The sequence below is a fragment of the Bufo gargarizans genome, chromosome 2, assembly GCF_014858855.1.
Source record: "Bufo gargarizans isolate SCDJY-AF-19 chromosome 2, ASM1485885v1, whole genome shotgun sequence".
Classification (NCBI taxonomy): domain Eukaryota; kingdom Metazoa; phylum Chordata; class Amphibia; order Anura; family Bufonidae; genus Bufo; species Bufo gargarizans.
The window spans coordinates 599,726,747-599,744,117 of record NC_058081.1 but is presented as its reverse complement, the minus strand read 5'-3'; the positions used below and the strand labels follow the sequence as shown (position 1 = coordinate 599,744,117).

The following is a 17,371-nucleotide window of genomic DNA, read 5'->3' as shown; positions in this document are numbered from 1 at the left end:
TACTGCCCTTTTACCGCATACGATGCTGACCATGTGCACGACCCCCTTCCATAGGCGGAACGCTGCACTCTCGCTGGGTTTGCTACGGCCATATGCGTGACCCCCTTCCATAGACGGGACGCTGCACTCTCGCTGGATTCGCTACGGCCATATGCATGACCTCCTTCCATAGGCGGAACGCTGCACTCTCGCTGGGTTCGCTACGGCCATATGCATGACCTCCTTCCATAGGCGGAATGCTGTACTCTCGCTGGGTTCGCTACGGCCTTATGCATGACCTCCTTCCATAGGTGGAATGTTGCACTCTCTCTGGCTTCGCTGCTGGTCATACGCATGACCTCCGTCCAAAGGAGGGCTGCTGCGCTCCCTCTCTCTGGATTCGCTGCCGGCCATATGCATGACCTCCGTCCATGGGCAGAACGCTGCACTCTCGCTGGATTCGCTGCCGGCCATATGCATGAGCCGGCCATGTGCATTGCCTCCTTCCATAGGCGGAATGCTGCACTTTCTGGATTCGCTGCCGGCCATACGCATGACCTCCGTCCATAGGCGGAATGCTGCACTCTCTCTGGATTTGCTGCCGGCCATGTGCATGAACTCCTTCCATAGGTGGTTTGCTGCACTATCACTGGATTCGCTGCCGGCCATGTGCACGACACCTTCCTTGGGTGGTGTGCTGCACTCACTGGAATCGCTGCCAGCAATGAGCATGTATCCTTTCCTCAGGCGGCATATGCACAACGCCACTGACTGTGGTTGTTTTCTCGCCAGTGCGTTGCTGGCCATGTGCATGTCCCGCATCCTTGGCGGGGTGCTTGCATTTTTGCTGGATGCGATGACGGCCGTGTGCATTACCCGCCCCTTTCTGGGTGGAATACTGCTCTTTCGCCGGATATGTTGCGGGCCATACACGGCCCACCTCATCCATGGGCAAGAATTTGCACCCTCACGTGACCCATGGCTGTCCTTGAAATGCTGTGCGGGATTCTTGCTTGTTCTCCTTCGTTGTGGAGTAGTTGCACTCTCACAGTATTCGGTGTTAGGTGGGTTATTGCGCACTCGCTTTATGGTAAGATAACCCCGTGCATGTCCCCCTTTCTCTGGGCGGACCTCCTGCGTTCCCGCTGGGTACTGTGCGGCCATGTGATTAGTCACCTTCTGGGCGAACTATGGTATGTTCTACTTCTCTGAAGTTGTTACTGGCCTTGGGCAACCCCCCTTTGGGACGGGCCTTTGCATTCTTACCAGCTGCAGTGTTGCCAGATGCATTTCCCCCTTTTCTGGGGGGCCTGCCTGCGTTCCCATCGCATGCCATACTGATGTCTTGTGCATCACTCCCTTTCAGGTTGCACTTTGCACTTCCGTTGATACTGTTGGGCTCTGTGGCTGATCCCCTTCACTGGGTGACTATTTTTTTTTTTGCAGTGAGCGGAATTTTCTGGTGCGCTCTGTCCGTTGTTTGGGCCGTGTATGCCTTCTCCTCCCATAGGTGGGTTGGCCTTCTCACTGCTTGCGGGGCTGTTCGTACGTATGCCTCACTTCCTCCTGCGACATACCCTTTTTTCTCTTGGGATGTGGTGCTGTCACGGGCCTTGCACTCTTCTCTAAAGAGATCATTCTGTCCACCTGTATAACCCTTGGGTGCTGTCATACAAGCATTACAAGTATGCCTGCTGTATTCAAAGGTGTATTCTTTAGATATGAGTAGATGGGCTCTACTTGCTCTCTACTTCGCCGAGCTGGGTGGTGCTCGTTTTCTGGTTTGGCCTGTATATTGTGGTCCCGTTGTTTCGGCATCCACCATGTCCGTTGGCCTTTCCACCTGGGGAGTGTTCGTGGTTCTTTGATACGTACCCTTTCGTTCTCCCGTGCACTCGCTTCCCGGCGCAAGTGGTCACTGGGTCGAGAGTGCCGTTTGCAGTGCCACTCGATTTCTGCGTTAGCTCTGGCGGGACTGCTGTTCCCTCGCCTGCTACTGTTTTTCCTCCTCTTCGGGTGTCGTGCAGTATGAGTTTTTTCTTTTGGCGCCCCCTCTGCGCTTTAGGCTGGTCCGCTACCGGGTTCGGGCCGCTTTTCTCGGGATGGTCACCCAGCTGCTCTTGGGTGCTCACTTACCCAGGTCCGTAGGACCTCCACCTTGGGTTCTTCAGGGTACTCGCCTTCTGCGTGGCAGTGAACCGGGCGTCTCGGTGAGCGGGGTTCTGCCTTTGAGCTGTCCTATGGCTTCCCTGTTGCCCACTCCTCCTTTCAGTTGTAGGGTGTTATGCCGGCCTCTGTCTCGACTGCCTTTTTTCGCCGGCTCTGCTTGGCTCCCACTCGGTTTGGCTCGGCTCCCTCCGATGTGGCTTTTGCCCCGGCCTGCGCTTCAGTGGCTGTTCCTTCGCTGCCCTCCCCTCTGGGGAGAGCTTGGTTGTTCATGTGGATGGTTCTGATGTTCCTCTTGGCCTCGTGCTGTCTCCCTTGTTCACTCTGGCTGTAACTTGGGAGGACCCCCATTCGGTCGAGATTGTCATTAGATCTCCCACACCGGGACTGTAGGACGTCTTCCTGTGGTGGCTACATCGGCATGGACTTTAGCCTGTCTTGTCCTGGCGGTTGCTGGGCGGACCCTTCGGTTCCTTCCGTCTGTCCTTCTGCTCCCCCACTCCGGGTGGTTACAGGACTACGTTGCTCGGGGGCCGACGGGACCAGTTTTGCCGACCGTTCTGCCCGTGTTACTGGTCTGCGCCTGTTCACATTGGGTTTCACCCGCTTGCCCAGGCGACTCTAGCGGGCTCGCTAGTGTTCGCTCCTGGCCGTGTTTTGTCCAGGATCTGTTGTAGGACTTAGGGGTTTTACCGGGGGTTCTGTGGGAAGCTGGGCGTTCCTCCACTCTGCCTTTCTCTCTCCATGGTTCTGTCTTTCTCCAGTCCGACCTGGATCTGGGACTGGGACTCTGTTGCTTGAAGTGTCAAGTGTCAGCGCTGTCCTTCCCCTTTCGGCGTTCCCCGGCCCTCTGGGCCTGTCAGGGCCCTTTTCCGTGGAGCGGCTTTGGGGTTCCCTCGTACTGCCCCTGGGTACCGCCCTGGGCATTGCATACTGGGCTCTTGGCGCTCCAATCTTTCCCTTGGAGCCGTTACAGGAGTTCTCTCTACTCCTTCTGTCCTGTACGGTTATGTTTCCGTAGCCGTCGTGTCTCTGGCGGGTGCCTGGGTGGCGGCCCTTCTTGTTCCGAGCCTTCTCTTTCCTCGGGACAGGGCTGTTCTCCATCCCGTCTCTTCCTTCCTTCTGAAGGTGGTGTTTGTCTTTCATTTTAACGGGGCTTTCGTCCTCCCCTTCCCACCCCCGGGAACGGACACTTCACCGATTTGGGAGTTGTTTGGGCCTTGCGGTTTTTACTTGGAGATCTCCGACTCTTGTCGACGTTCGGTCTCTTGGTTTTCCAGGAGGTCCGCACAACGGGTTGGTGGCCTCCGGGGTGGCTTTCCTCCGCTTTCTCACAGTGGTTGTTGCTGTGGTTACCGCACCAAGGGCAGGGTTCTGCTTTTGGTGTCACCGTTCGTTTCACCGGAGCGGTCGGTGCCTCCTGGGCCGGTGGCATTTGGTTTCGGCCATGCGTCTGTGCGCGGCGGTCACTGGTCTGCCTTACAGCGTTCTACAGGGTGCATACTCTGGCTTCGGCAGATGCTGCCTTGGGCCGCCTGGTCTGCGGGCGGCGGTTTCTTGATGCCTTCGGGTGATTCGCCTTGGTGCTGTGGTCCCTCCCCCTTTTGGACTGCTTTTGAACGTCCCAAGGTCTTCTGTGTCCCCCAAGGAAACTGGGCGAGAAAACGAGATTTTTGTATAACTTACCAGTAAAATCTCTTTCTCGCTCTTTCCTTGGGGGACACAGCACCCACCCATTCTTTGTTTTTTCTCTACACGGTTTCCGAGTTGTTTTACCCGTTGGGTAGTTGGCTTGTTGGTTCCACTTTTGGACTTTGCCTTTTTTTCACTACTTGGACACGCAACTGGCAGCCTCTCTCTCCAGGCTGAGGGTATAGCTGTGGAGGAGGGGCTTAACAGTTTTCACTTAGTGTCACGCCTCCTATGGAGATGAGCTATACCCAAGGTCTTCTGTGTCCCCCAAGGAAAGAGCGAGAAAGAGATTTTACTGGTAAGTTATACAAAAATCTCGTTTTTTGTCTCTCCATAATCTGAACGCCATATTATATATTTAAAGTTTTTTTTATGCCGATTTTTTTAGGCCGATTCCTGCAAAAAACGAGCCCTTGCATAAGACGTGCAAGGGCTCGTTTTGCAGGAAGAGTTGACGTTTTTATTGGTGCCATTTTTGGGTACATTTGATATTTTAATCATTCATTATAACACTTTATGGGGCAAGGTGACCAAAAAATTGGTGGTTGTAGCACAGTTTTTATTTTATTTTTTGCAACGTTCACCTGAGGGGTTAGGTTATGTGACATTTTTATAGAGCAGATCGTTACGATCGTGGCGATACCTAATATGTATACTTTTTCTTATATATTTAGGTTTTATACAATAATAGCATTTTTGAAACCCCAAAAAATTATGTTTCAGTGTCTCAATAGTCTGAGAGCCGTATTTTTTTATTTTATTTTTTGACCGATTTGTCTTAGTTAGGGTCAAATTTTTACGGGATGAGGTGACAGTTTGATTGGTGCTATTTTTATTTTTTATTTTACACTTTGCGTCCCCCATAAGGTCATACAAGACCTCTGGGGGACTTTTAACTTCACTTTTTTTTTTCCCACTATTGATTTATCCTGGGGCAGTTACAGGGGAAATACACCCCCCAGAGAGGCTGTACAGCAGAATACAGCGCTGTACAGCCTCAGTGCAGGGCTGATCGGGGTCTGTAGAAGACCTGACAGCTCCTGCACTCCCCCTGCCCTGGCAGTCGCATGTGAGCGCTGTGTATACAGTGATCTAGAAGGCAGGGACACCTGGGAACTGTCCCTGCCTTCTCTAAGGGTTGCCCTGCTGTCACTGACAGCGGGCAACCCGCTCTGCAGCTGCACGATTAGTGTGCAGCCTCCGTCTCTGAATGGACGTTCAGAAACGTCCATTCAGCGATAGAGATCCACCTCCCGGACGTTTTATAGTCATACATTTTCAAACTGCCGCTTAAAGGGGTTGTGCAAGAACGGGGAAGTATTGGCAAGCTTTACACCCCCACCTTCCCCCACTTTACTGGACCTGTAAATGGAAGCTTACCTGCTTCCCAGTGCTGGCTCCCTGTTCCTTCTCCAGGCCTGGGCTCCTTCGATGTCAACATCTGGTTTGACATCGCCGCAGCCAATTACTGTCCGCGGTGGTGACCAGCTCCCCTTAAGTCATGACAAATGGTCACATGACGCAAGGGCATCTGGTCCCGGTCAAGGTCAGTGATTGGTTGTGGTGATGTCAAACAGGATTTTGACAGGTTGGGAGCCCAGCGAAGCATTACAGACCAGGAGAAGAGCGAGTGGTAAGTAAGCTTCCCTTTACTGGTCCGGTGAAGTGCAGAGGATTTGCCCACTCATTCTTGCACAACCCCTTTAAGATGCCTTGGCTGACAAGGGGCGTGGCTTCACAGGAAAGTGGCATGGCCTAAATGCTTCTCAGTGCAGCAAAATTTTGCCTCATTTTTGGAATGAAACTACCTCAACTTATAGGTGGCGTAAACTTAGACTAAACAGTTTGGTGCATGAACAAATTTTTGGCGCTCGATCGGAATTCTAGCGTAAATCTGCTGCATGATTTACGATACTTCAAATTTACAAAGGTCTATGCGCCAGTATAGTAAATTTGTCTAATATTAAGACTGTGATTTGTATTGTTAGACAGTGTAAAAAGTGACCGTATTAGTAAATCTGCCCCTAAAGAGTTCTAAGCGTCAGGACATACAAAAGAATCCTGATGGGTAAATACACAGAGGCAGGGTAAGTTAGTATTAGATTACAGAGAGGCGGTTGTGCAAGTAAAATTGGGATGGAAATAACGCCACCAAACGCCAACTCGTACTGCGCTGGAGCTGTTCAATAGTAGGATTTTTGTCTTAGGCTACTTTCACACTAGCGTTCGGGTTTCCGTTCGTGAGCTCCGTTTGAAGGAGCTCACGAGCGGACCCGAACGCAGCCGTCCAGCCCTGATGCAGTCTGAATGGAGGCGGATCCGCTCAGACTGCATCAGTCTGGCGGCGTTCAGCCTCCGCTCCGCTCGCCTCCGCACGGACAGGCGGACAGCTGAACGCTGCTTGCAGCGTTCGGGTGTCCGCCTGGCCGTTCGGAGGCGTGCGGATCCGTGCGGATCCGTCCAGACTTTCAATGTAAGTCAATGGGGACGGATCCGTTTGAAGATGCCACAATGTGGCTCAATCTTCAAGCGGATCCGTCCCCCATTGACTTTACATTGAAAGTCTGGACGGATCCGTCCCAGGCTATTTTCACACTTAGCTTTTTTTTGCTAATATAATGCAGACGGATCCGTTCTGAACGGAGCCTCCGTCTGCATTATTATGAGCGGATCCGTTCAGAACGGATCCGCCCGAACGCTAGTGTGAAAGTAGCCTTACCTGTAAAATCCTTTTCTCGCTGAGTTCATTGGGGGGACACAGAAGACCATGGGTATAGCTGCTGCCACTAGGAGGCGACACTAAGCAAAAATGTTTTAGCTCCTCACCTCAGCTATACCCCTTCTGCAGACACTGAGCTAATCCGTTTGTACAAAAGCAGTAGGAGCAGCCAGGAGAAGCCAACAGCAAATAATAAAAAGTTAGAAAGGCGAAGATGGGTCAGAATCAAGAATCGGAGGGACCCATCAAGGAGAACTAACAATGTACTTATGGGGTGGAAGCTGTGTCCCCAATGAACTCAGCGAGAAAAGTATTTTACAGGTAAGACAAAAATCTTACTTTCTCGGTCGTATCATTGGGGGACACAGAAGACCATGGGATGTTAATGAGCAGTACCATGGGAAGGGAACAAGACCAGAACGATTTTAAGGCCTGTCATAAGGCCCCACGCAGAATTGTGGAGGGAGGACACGCCTGGACCCCTGAAAAAGGACAGGAAGAGCCATTCCCAGAAAGGCCAGCCAGAGAGCGTGTGAATACCCAGAATCCCCCGGATTGGCAGAACAACAACAGCCCGGGGACATAAGCCACCGCTTAGGAGACTTCGGAAGAAGTGAAGAGCACACTGAATATTCACAAGTTGGACAAGAATGAAAACAAGTCAGGCGCCAGAACAAACAGGGCGACTATGGAATATACCGGAGAGAGAAAACATAGCCTGGGCCCAGAAGACTTCTAAGGAAGGTGTTGCCCAAGTACTAGCACCCCAGGAAAAGACCCCCCCCTAGAGTGCTCAACAGTCATGGCATGAGAAGAAAACAAACTGAAAATGGTGTCTAAGATACCATGGGCCAGAAAACTGCGGACGTGACAAATCTTGGGGGAAGATCTTGGGGGAAGAAGTAGAGGTGTCAGAAAGCACAACCCCCAACTCCATACCAGGCTGTCAAAGGAGAAGAACACTCCAGCAGAACCATTAACAAATTCAGGGTAGAGAACCTGGATGTCAGGCATGACCATGGCCCACAAGAAAAGAATATCGAGGGAGAGAAAAGACACAATGAGAACAAGGCAGTGGACCTGACCCCAAAAACACGCAAAAAAAATTAAGTAACCTGGTAGGAAAAGTCTACCCAGGGATTAGACCTACGACCAAGGGGTTTCTCATAAGAATGTTCTTCAAGGAGAATGACAATGTGGTAAGCGGAGGCATGGAGAGGAGGACCTTAAGCTCCATAACAAGAGAAGAGACAAGCTGTCTGAACTGGCAGACCTAACCTGAATCTAAAGAAAAAGTATCAAGGTGAAGGGAACAGGTAGAAACAACGTACATGTCTGAAAACATAAAAGTTGCATAAACCCATCAGACACTATCGACCGCCACTGCGGACCAACTCCACCTAAAGAAGAGAATGATGCAATGAGGGGAATCTACAAAACGGCCAGACTGGAACCAGATATGGGATAAATACTGCACCAGGAAGGGAGTGCGGACGTCTAACGCCACAAAGTCCCAGAAAAAAAGCTGTAACTGAACCATACTACCTGTGCAGATACTCCCCAGCAGAAAGGAGGCCTACAAGAACCAAACGGCTATGGAAACTGGCCAAGCAAGCAGAAACAGTATCTGGGGAAGTGCAATTACTCGCCTTGCGGAAGGGGAGAAGTAGAAGAGGCTGATATAGAACTAGTGTAAGTGGTGACAACAAGGACAGTATGACCACTGTACCCGGAGAGGGAAGCGGTGCAGACAACTCACAGAGGCAAACTGGATAAGTACATACCCAAACTTTCACAAGGAGGGAACGCTGATGCTGTCACTGTTGCAGAATGTAGAGGCAATGCAGGACATGTGAAGGGAACAAGGCGCTAACCAGCACCACAGAAATCGGTAGGTTATGTCAGGTACAGAAAAACGCACTACCGCCCACCAGAAGTGAGCAAACCCATCATATGTAGCATGGCTTGGTATGGGCATTTGACCAGCGCCATAAGAAATAAGTGAACCTATCAGCCAACACCTCAGGAACACCATACATACCATGCCTGGTAAATGTGTTGCAGAAAACCACACGAAATGCCATGGTCGATAGCCCACATGGAGGAAGGGGATGTGGCAAGAACCTCCAGTGCCACGCCCACTGACAATGTGTCCTGTAAGCCAGAACCAGTGACTGCATTTAAAGGATGAAAGCAAAAACTCCCCCTGGGAAGGGGTCACATAGTAGTAGCCACGGAACAGGAGTAGCCTAAAAATCTACGGCCAGCGTAAAGACTACCCATGGCCTCTCCAGAGGGTAGACTCCACCTGAAAATTAGGTTAAACAGCAGTAGCCAACATGAACTGTTGGTAGCGCAATACTCCACCGGGGAAAGAAGAAAACTGGCAACCCATGCAGACGTTCCACCTTCTGAAGGAGTGTGGATGCCGAGCGTGCCAAGGAAAAGCAACAAAATTAGAATCCTCTGCATGGGAACTCAAGGCACGAAGAGAGACATGTCATGGGTCAACACCATGGAAAGACAGTCTGCCACGTAGATGCCCAACCCCAATCCGTACAATGACTACCTGAGGAAAAGGATAGTGTGAAAGAAGTCACAGTATCCCGTGGTAATGCCAAAATGCCGCCTATGATGGATGGGGGGTAAGGCGATTGTCTGTGTCTAGCAAGTAGACCACCCTTGGAATGGGATAGAATGCGACAAGGGGATAATGCGATAGGGCGAAAGATTCCAGAGGTAGTGGGAATACCCTGCCCATGGAAAGAGGGGAGCCCGACAAGATGTACGGTATCCACTGGTGGAACAAGTACCACTGGTTGTGGAACTACCCCGTGGATGGAAGGAAGGTAATGCTACAGGATCTTACAGTATGCAGGTGTGGTACCCATCTCCACCTAAGAAAGACGGATAATGTAACAGGATAAAAAGTTTCCAGTGGTAGTGGAGTTACTCTGCTGACTGAAAGAGGGAAACCCGACAGATGACCATACTGGTTGTGCAACTACTGTCAATAGAAGGAGGGTAATGCCACAGGATCTACAGTGTGCAATTGTGGTGCAACTAGTCCACCTATAGAAGGTGGAAATCCAACCGGACAGAAGATAACCAGGATTAGTGCAAGTACTCCGCCTACAAAAGCGGTAATGCGACATAACATATGTTCTCCGGTGGAAGTGCAATTACGCTGCCTAAGGAAGGAGAGTAATGCTACAGTCTGTAGTGGATCCAGTGGTAGCGCAATTACTCCATGGAATGAGGATAATGTCACAGAATGTACAGTACCCAGTGGAAGTGTAAATACACCCACTATGGAAGGAGGGCAATGCTACTGGGAATATATCATCCAGTGATGGTGCCAATACTCTGCCTATGGAAGGAGGGTAATGGTACAAGATGTACAGTATCTAGAGATGAGCGAATTTCCGCTTATGAAATTCGTTCACACTTAGTTTGTTGGTAAAAGGTGAATTGCATTATGGATTCCGTTACCACAGACCATAACTCAATTCTATGACTAAATGCATAACGAAATGCCTTTAGAGGCATTCCGTTATTCATTCCCTCGTAATAGAAGTCTATGGGCTGCAAAACTGATCCGTTCCGTTTACGTTATGCAGGGGACTATCCAGTGCAAGTACTCCACCTATGGAAGGGGGTAATGCTACAGGATGGACAGTATCCTAGTCGTAAGTAGCTAGTGGTAGGGCAAGCACGCCACCTATCCATTGTGCCACTGGGTCTGCTGTAGCTGTAGAGCGGACACAGTGTAAGCCTGAACGTGGGGCACTGCTATAGGGCGATGGGAACTAAGCCCAAAACAGGAGCATAGTACGCCGCAGAGTCGGGGACCCGCGTACAGGTGCGGCCGATCGGAAGAACTTCCGGCTGGGAGAGCAGCGCATGGAGGGAGCAGGGGTGTCAGAGGGATCTTGCCCCCTGAACAGAGGAGACCAGGAACGGGCGTACCGACGCCCAAGGAGTCCTGCAAGCGCTGGAGTATCACCGGGCCTGGAGGAAGGTGAGGGGGCTGGGGACCGGAGCGGGACCAAGGGCCAGTGAGAGGCCAAGGTTTTGAGGGAAAAAAAATCATTTTACTGTGTTCACTTTAGAGAACATCAAAGAAGGGGACCCAGCAGAAGGTTTACCCCTAGAACCCAGTACAAGGAGGAAAGTTCGCCCTCAGCACCATAAAGGCTCATGCACCCAAACTTTTTTTTTCTCTATTTGCGTTTTTTTTTTTTAAACGTCCGTATACATAACAATTCATTTCAATGGGACTTGAAAAGAAAAAGAAATGACTCAGTGTGAATTTTGTGTCCATGTGTCCGTTCCACAAAAAAAATAGAACATGTCCTATTCTTGTCCATTTTGCAGACAAAGACAGGCATTGTTACAAAAAAAACGGATGCAACATGGACGTCACACGGAAGTCATCTGTTTTTTTTGCGGACCGCAAAATATATAAAGTTGTGTCCATGAGCCCCAACACTACTGACAGATTCTCCTTACTACATTAACACATTCAGCATTGTAGCTTTGTCAGAAACTCTGTTTATTTTGCAGTTACAGAGTCCAGATTTGATCACGATTCTGCTGAAAGTGAGGAGGAAGAAGAAGAGGAAGAAGAAATTAGGAACGCTAGCCCACATTCAAATGCTCAGACGGATGGTGACTATGTCCCTGATTCTCCGGTCATATCACCTGTTGAGTTGAAGCAGGAATTGCCTAAATATCTTCCGGCACTGCAGGTAAAATGAGGGACACACATGTAAAACAAGCTTTTTTGGGGCTAATGTATTGCTTTTATCAATTAATGGTTTTGCTTTTTCTTTTTTTTTTTTTTTCTCCAGGGCTGCCGCAGTGTGGAGGAGTTTCAGTGCCTGAATCGGATCGAGGAAGGAACCTATGGAGTTGTGTACAGAGCAAAGGACAAAAAGACAGGTCGGTAAACCTTTGTGATGTGCATATGTATTTGTTAGTAAATGCAACTCTATCTCTTTAAGCTAAATCAATTCAGAAACTGTGTATGTGCATATGTGGTACCATCTTAGAAAACTGTGGGGCTCATTTATTAAGACCGGCATTTAAGGCAGGCCGCTACATAACTTTGACCCATCCAGCGCTGGTCTAAATATAAGACGGCCTCCTTGCTGTCTTACATTTAGACCATTTTCTAGGCCTAAAACAGGCGTAGAAAATTATGAATGAGACGGGCCGGCCTACCTGTTCCCTTCCCCGCCCACGCCACAAACCACTTTTTTAGATCTAGCATAAGCAGGGGAAAAGTCGCAGATTTGCGCCACAATCTGCCCCAGAAATATGCCTAATATCTGCGTATTTCTGGATGATAAATGACCCCCGTGTCTTTAAACCTTGCCCACTTGTGGACACTGTTCTATTTTAGGCAAAACCATTTAGACTGTTTGTCAGAGTCACTGTGTAGCAGTATCATTTTAGGACATTGCACTTATTTGTTTTTTTTTATTATATTGTTTTCTAGATGAAATTGTTGCTCTCAAGAGGTTAAAAATGGAAAAAGAGAAGGAAGGATTCCCTATAACATCCCTTCGAGAGATCAACACCATATTGAAAGCCCAGCATGACAATATTGTCAGGGTCCGGGTAAGCATCTGAAAGGGTACTGATCAACTCGTGTTAGTAATTGGTTTGGTTTTTTTGTGCTATTTTTATTTATTTTCCTTTCCCCACATTTTAATGATGGCCATTGGTTCCTAGTCTCAACCACTTCCAGATTGCTGCTATTACAGACCATTACTTATGGTGGCAGCTGGAATTATATGTACAGAATATGGAGTGTGTTTGAGTTCAAATGTCTTGTGGTAGCAATATTACATATACTCATATTCTTCATAGGTTATTTATTGCCTTGGCTAAATTTTACTTCAGGGGTTTTTCCCATGATACGGTTATGGTCCAACCGTTGGCACCTCCTCATTTCCTGCATAAAAGTGGTTACACACAGTCACTGCACTGTCCATACAAATCTATGGGAGATGAGGCAGACAGTGAAGCATGGTTCAGTCCTTTCTTTATCTTCTATTGACCATATTGGAGAGTGACAGCCCAGGCAATAGGGGAGAAGCCTCCCTGTTTATGGGATATATAAGACCCCTTACAATTCAAACTTTATATCTGGTCAGCATGGAGTAAACATTTGTCATGTGGGAACCCTTTTTAGTATCTTTCCATACATGTAAGGGTTAACATACTATTGAGAGGTATGGCTGGAAGATGGCTCTGTTCATTCTGCTACTACAGCTTCTCTTCTTTCCGCACAGGAAATTGTTGTTGGGAGTAATATGGACAAAATTTACATTGTAATGAACTATGTGGAGCACGATTTGAAGAGCCTAATGGAGACCATGAAACAACCTTTCCTACCTGGTGAGTTAATTAAAGAATTATTTTCTGTTCTGTGTGTCTTTAGCCTCTGAACTTAAAAAAAAAATCTATAAATATTGGAATTCAGGTCTCAATAACGGGAAGTTCCTGAGACCTGATTTCCAATATTTATAGGTTTATTGAAAACAGAATCTTGAAACTACAAAATATACCAAATCTTACATAAAAATCCTAAAGAATAGATTCACAGAGCCAAAAGATATCAAGTAACATTTCAAAAGTCCAGACATTAATGGCATGCTGTGAGGTCATCAACATCTGTATGTCACAAAAGCAGTCGTATAGTTCTTCACAGGTATCTACCTATTCCACAAAATAAGATATGACAAACCTAAAGAATAGCAAATACAATAATGAGTGGAAACGATCGCCGTTTAAACTTTTTTTTATTCTCTGACCTGATAAAAAGTTACGTGATGTGAACTGTAGCGAAGGTAATCTTCGTACCAGTGACTGCATTTGTGAGTTATAACCTCGCATCTGATCCTCAGCTGTGTCATGTGATCAGCACTCTGATCTCCATATTCTGCCACAGATGTACGTTAGAGATTATCCCCTGATTGGTTGTGAGTGATAGCCCCTGTACAAGCAATGGTAGATAGCTGAACTCACTAATATCTCCAGATATAGGCACCAGTTGCATGTGATGATCCAGTGAGGAGAATACAATGGTGAAGCTTTGATCATTTATTGATTTGCCTTGGAAACAAATGCAGGGAAATGAGGGTATGCTAGAGGATATTAGAGGTCAAAAAGAATAGCTCTCACCATCTTGAAGGTCTGCGACAAAGAGGAAGTACGAAGGACCTTACAGAGGATGTGATGTCACAAAAGAGGGAGGAGAGCAATGCAATGGAAATTTACATAACACACTATAAATGGTATTATAAGAATAACCACAGGGTGGCAGCGTTACACAACATAGTAAATGATGATATAATGCAAACACAACAATTGTAGAATACAAGAATAAAGGCTGGAACAGCACACTCCAACTGACACAGGACAGGAAGTCAGTTACTTCTCTCGTCATTCATGAGACTGGCATTCGGGACAGTAATCCAAAAATAAACCAGGCAAGGCAGCCCCCCGTCTAGGCCTTTGGAGCATGGTAAGTCTACCTTATCCCCATATGAATGATGAAGACACAGGCTGAGTTCACACTTCAGTTATTGTGAGCCAAAGCCAGTAGTGAAACCTACTCAGAGATGAGGTGTAATGGAAAGATCTGCACCTGGTTTTATCTCACAAAAACTAATGGAAAAAACTGACCAAGGAGTTAGTGTGAGCCCTTAACTAGGGAAAAAATGTTTATGTACCAAAGTTTCAGCATGCACTTGGCTATATAACGTTTTGCAAAGCGCTATAATTTTCAGTAGGTTGCTCGTACGGGCCACAGAAAGAGGCAGTAACCTCGAAATGGTAAAAAAAAAAAAAAACTCTGATACTTTAATAAAGGGTGACTATTCAAGTCACAAGATAAGGAACTATCACATGTTATATTAACCCCTAGATACATAGAATGGTTAGTCACCTGTAAGCCACAAAACTCCACATCGCAGCCACAATTATTTCTATGTGAGGGCATGAAGTATGACTTTTGCCAATTGATCAGGAGTTGAGAAATCACCAAACTGGTTTATGATGGCCCTAAATAAAGCCATGCCGTCAGTGTACAGCCCTATACAATTCTCCCGAGAGCCTATCCCGATTCCCAGATATGCTGAATCCGTCAAGCAATGGGAAGATGGGACATCCCTGTCTAGAGCCTCTATGTAACGTGAAGGAAGAGGATAATAGGATATTCACCATCACCTGGGCACAGGGGACTGTGCACCTCAACACTGAAATTGCAACACCAGGAATGTCAAGCCGCAAGATCATGCAAACCGATGCAGTAGCAGGTTTCACTATGATCTGCAGATGATTACAATTTCAAGCACCTGGCTCCAATCTGTGGCATGAGGGAGCAGCATAAAAGCCAGATTGAAAGCAAAATCTTTTAGCCACATGAAACCTCAAAAATCAGATCAAGTCGTGTGGGATGATTGTGCGTTGCCTCCTTTTCCTTGACGTGCCAGTTATCTCCACTTGTCACAGACTGAGGGACAGAATAAACTCAGAGACCTTGGTTTATCACTTCGTCAAGATGTCCGCATCATGTTCAGTGTTCTGTGTCTCGGGGGTTGGAAGAACAAGATGAACTGGAATGATAGTTAGAGGTGCACAGAGACAAACCTCTACATGGATGGATCGTCTGATTAGGAGAATGGCGTGTAGAGATCCAGTCGGTACTGCAAGTGAAATCAGATGTCACATCCCAAACCTAGGGCGGCAAACAGCATCTACACAAACCATAACTGCAGATCAGATGGCTGCCCTCATAATCACACGATACATTATCTTTAGAGGTTGCCCAAAATTAGAAGAACAGGAATGATTTCTCCTAGACGCAGCGCCACACATGTCACCAGGTTGTGTGTGGTATTGCAGCTCAGCTTTAATCACAACAGTGGAGCTGCAATCCTAGACAAAACCCAAAGACCGATCTGATGCTGTCATGTTTTTGTAATCATGGATGACCCTGGTAAATTGACATTTCTATTTCATTGTCAATTTAAATAGTGAACAGTAAGTTCACACTTCAGTTATTTGGTCAATTATTTCCATCAGTTATTTTGAGCCAAAACCAGTAGTGAAGCCTACTCAGACATAAGGTGTAATGGAAAGATCTGCACCTGTTCTGCGTTTTTGACCTGCACCTAGTTTTGGCTCACAATAACTGATCAAATCACTGAAGTGTGAACTCTGCCTAAGGCCTCATGCACACGACAGTATTTTTTCACAGTATTTTTTCACTGTCCGCAAAACGGGGTTCCGTTGGTCCGTGATCCGTGACCGTTTTTTCGTCCGTGGGTCTTCCTTGTTTTTTGGAGGATCCACGGACATGAAAAAAGAAAAAAAAAATCTAAGTCAAGTTTGCCATTGAAATGATAGGAAAAAACGGACACGGATCACGGACACGGATGACAATCTTGTGTGCATCCGTGATTTTCACGGACCCATTGACTTGAATGGGTCCGTGAACCGTTGGCCGTGAAAAAAGTAGGACAGGTCATATTTTTTTCACGGCCAGGAAAAACGGATCACGGATGCGACTGCCAAACGGTGCAGTTTCCGATTTTTCCACGGACCCATTGAAAGTCAATGGGTCCGCAAAAAAAAACGGAAAACGGCACAACGGCCACGGATGCACACAACGGTCCGTGTGCATGAGGCCTAAGGGGGAATATATCCAATTTTTCTACAGGTAAAGCAGATCTTGTCTAGTTCACTAAGCCCTCTAGGATACCTGGTGATTATGATCATCTGTCACCCCCTCTTTCACTGCCAGAGGTCCACTCACTGTTATTTGTCACAATCCTCCTCCATCTACACAAATTTGAACGTCCCACAGTTTAGCTCTGATGCCCTTGTAAAACCAGAACAGGTTTTAAAAAGTTCTCGGAATTGAAATTCAATTCCTTAAACTCTTGGACATGTTTTAATCCCTCCATGAAGTTTTCTCCTCTTGTGTTTTTCCAGCTGACATCTGTTACTACTTAGTAGTCAACCATTTATTTCAACCAGATTTCATTTTAGCAAAGTGAAAAGCAAATGACCATCATTTTACCATTTCCTCCCTCCTCAGGTGAAGTGAAGACACTAATGATTCAGCTTTTAAGGGGTGTCCGTCACCTGCATGACAACTGGATTCTGCACAGGGACCTGAAGACCTCCAATTTACTACTCAGTCATGCCGGTATATTAAAGGTAGGGCATCCATCCACGTTAAATAAATTGTCTCATCTCCGTGCAGCCTCCTGGAAAAAAGTTAGGCAGAGCTGAAAGGAGGCAAAGTGCTATTTGCAGGATTCCCTGATGTGTAGATGAAGAAGAATACAAACTTTGATAGCAAAGAACATCAGTGTTTCCTATCAAAGACAAAAGTGGGTGTACTATTAATTCTAGTCACTGCTCTAGAATTTGATATACTTATTTGGGCATGCTTTATTAACGGGATAGGTTTAATGATATTTCACTGGTATGTGGGACCTACCCGTCTTTTCGCCATCTCACTGTCCTAGATGCGTTTATTTAATTGGATGTCTTCTTTTCAGGTTGGAGATTTTGGTTTAGCCCGTGAATATGGCTCTCCTTTAAAGCCTTATACTCCCATTGTGGTCACCTTGTGGTATCGAGCTCCAGAACTTCTGCTTGGCGCTAAGGTAACATGCACTCAAAGACTGATGGCACATGTCCACCATTGCAACTAGTTTTTTTTATTGCTTTAAAATATGAAGCAACTTTGCAAATTTTTATTTAGCCAATTTAGTCTCTCTTCCTTTT

The 17,371-nt window shown here is 47.2% G+C and overlaps 1 protein-coding gene across 7 annotated transcripts in view; it reads left to right on the top strand.

The window, feature by feature from the left end:
• Positions 1 to 17,371, top strand: part of LOC122928750 (cyclin-dependent kinase 11B) — a 56,708-nt gene that overhangs the window by 27,096 nt on the left and 12,241 nt on the right. For all 7 annotated transcript variants that reach the window (XM_044281928.1, XM_044281923.1, XM_044281929.1 and 4 more), the window contains 6 exons: positions 11,123 to 11,307; positions 11,410 to 11,500; positions 12,060 to 12,181; positions 12,859 to 12,964; positions 16,674 to 16,795; positions 17,143 to 17,250. In XM_044281928.1, coding sequence (XP_044137863.1) covers positions 11,123 to 11,307; positions 11,410 to 11,500; positions 12,060 to 12,181; positions 12,859 to 12,964; positions 16,674 to 16,795; positions 17,143 to 17,250 — 734 coding nt within the window. The remainder of the gene's footprint in view (positions 1 to 11,122; positions 11,308 to 11,409; positions 11,501 to 12,059; positions 12,182 to 12,858; positions 12,965 to 16,673; positions 16,796 to 17,142; positions 17,251 to 17,371) is intronic.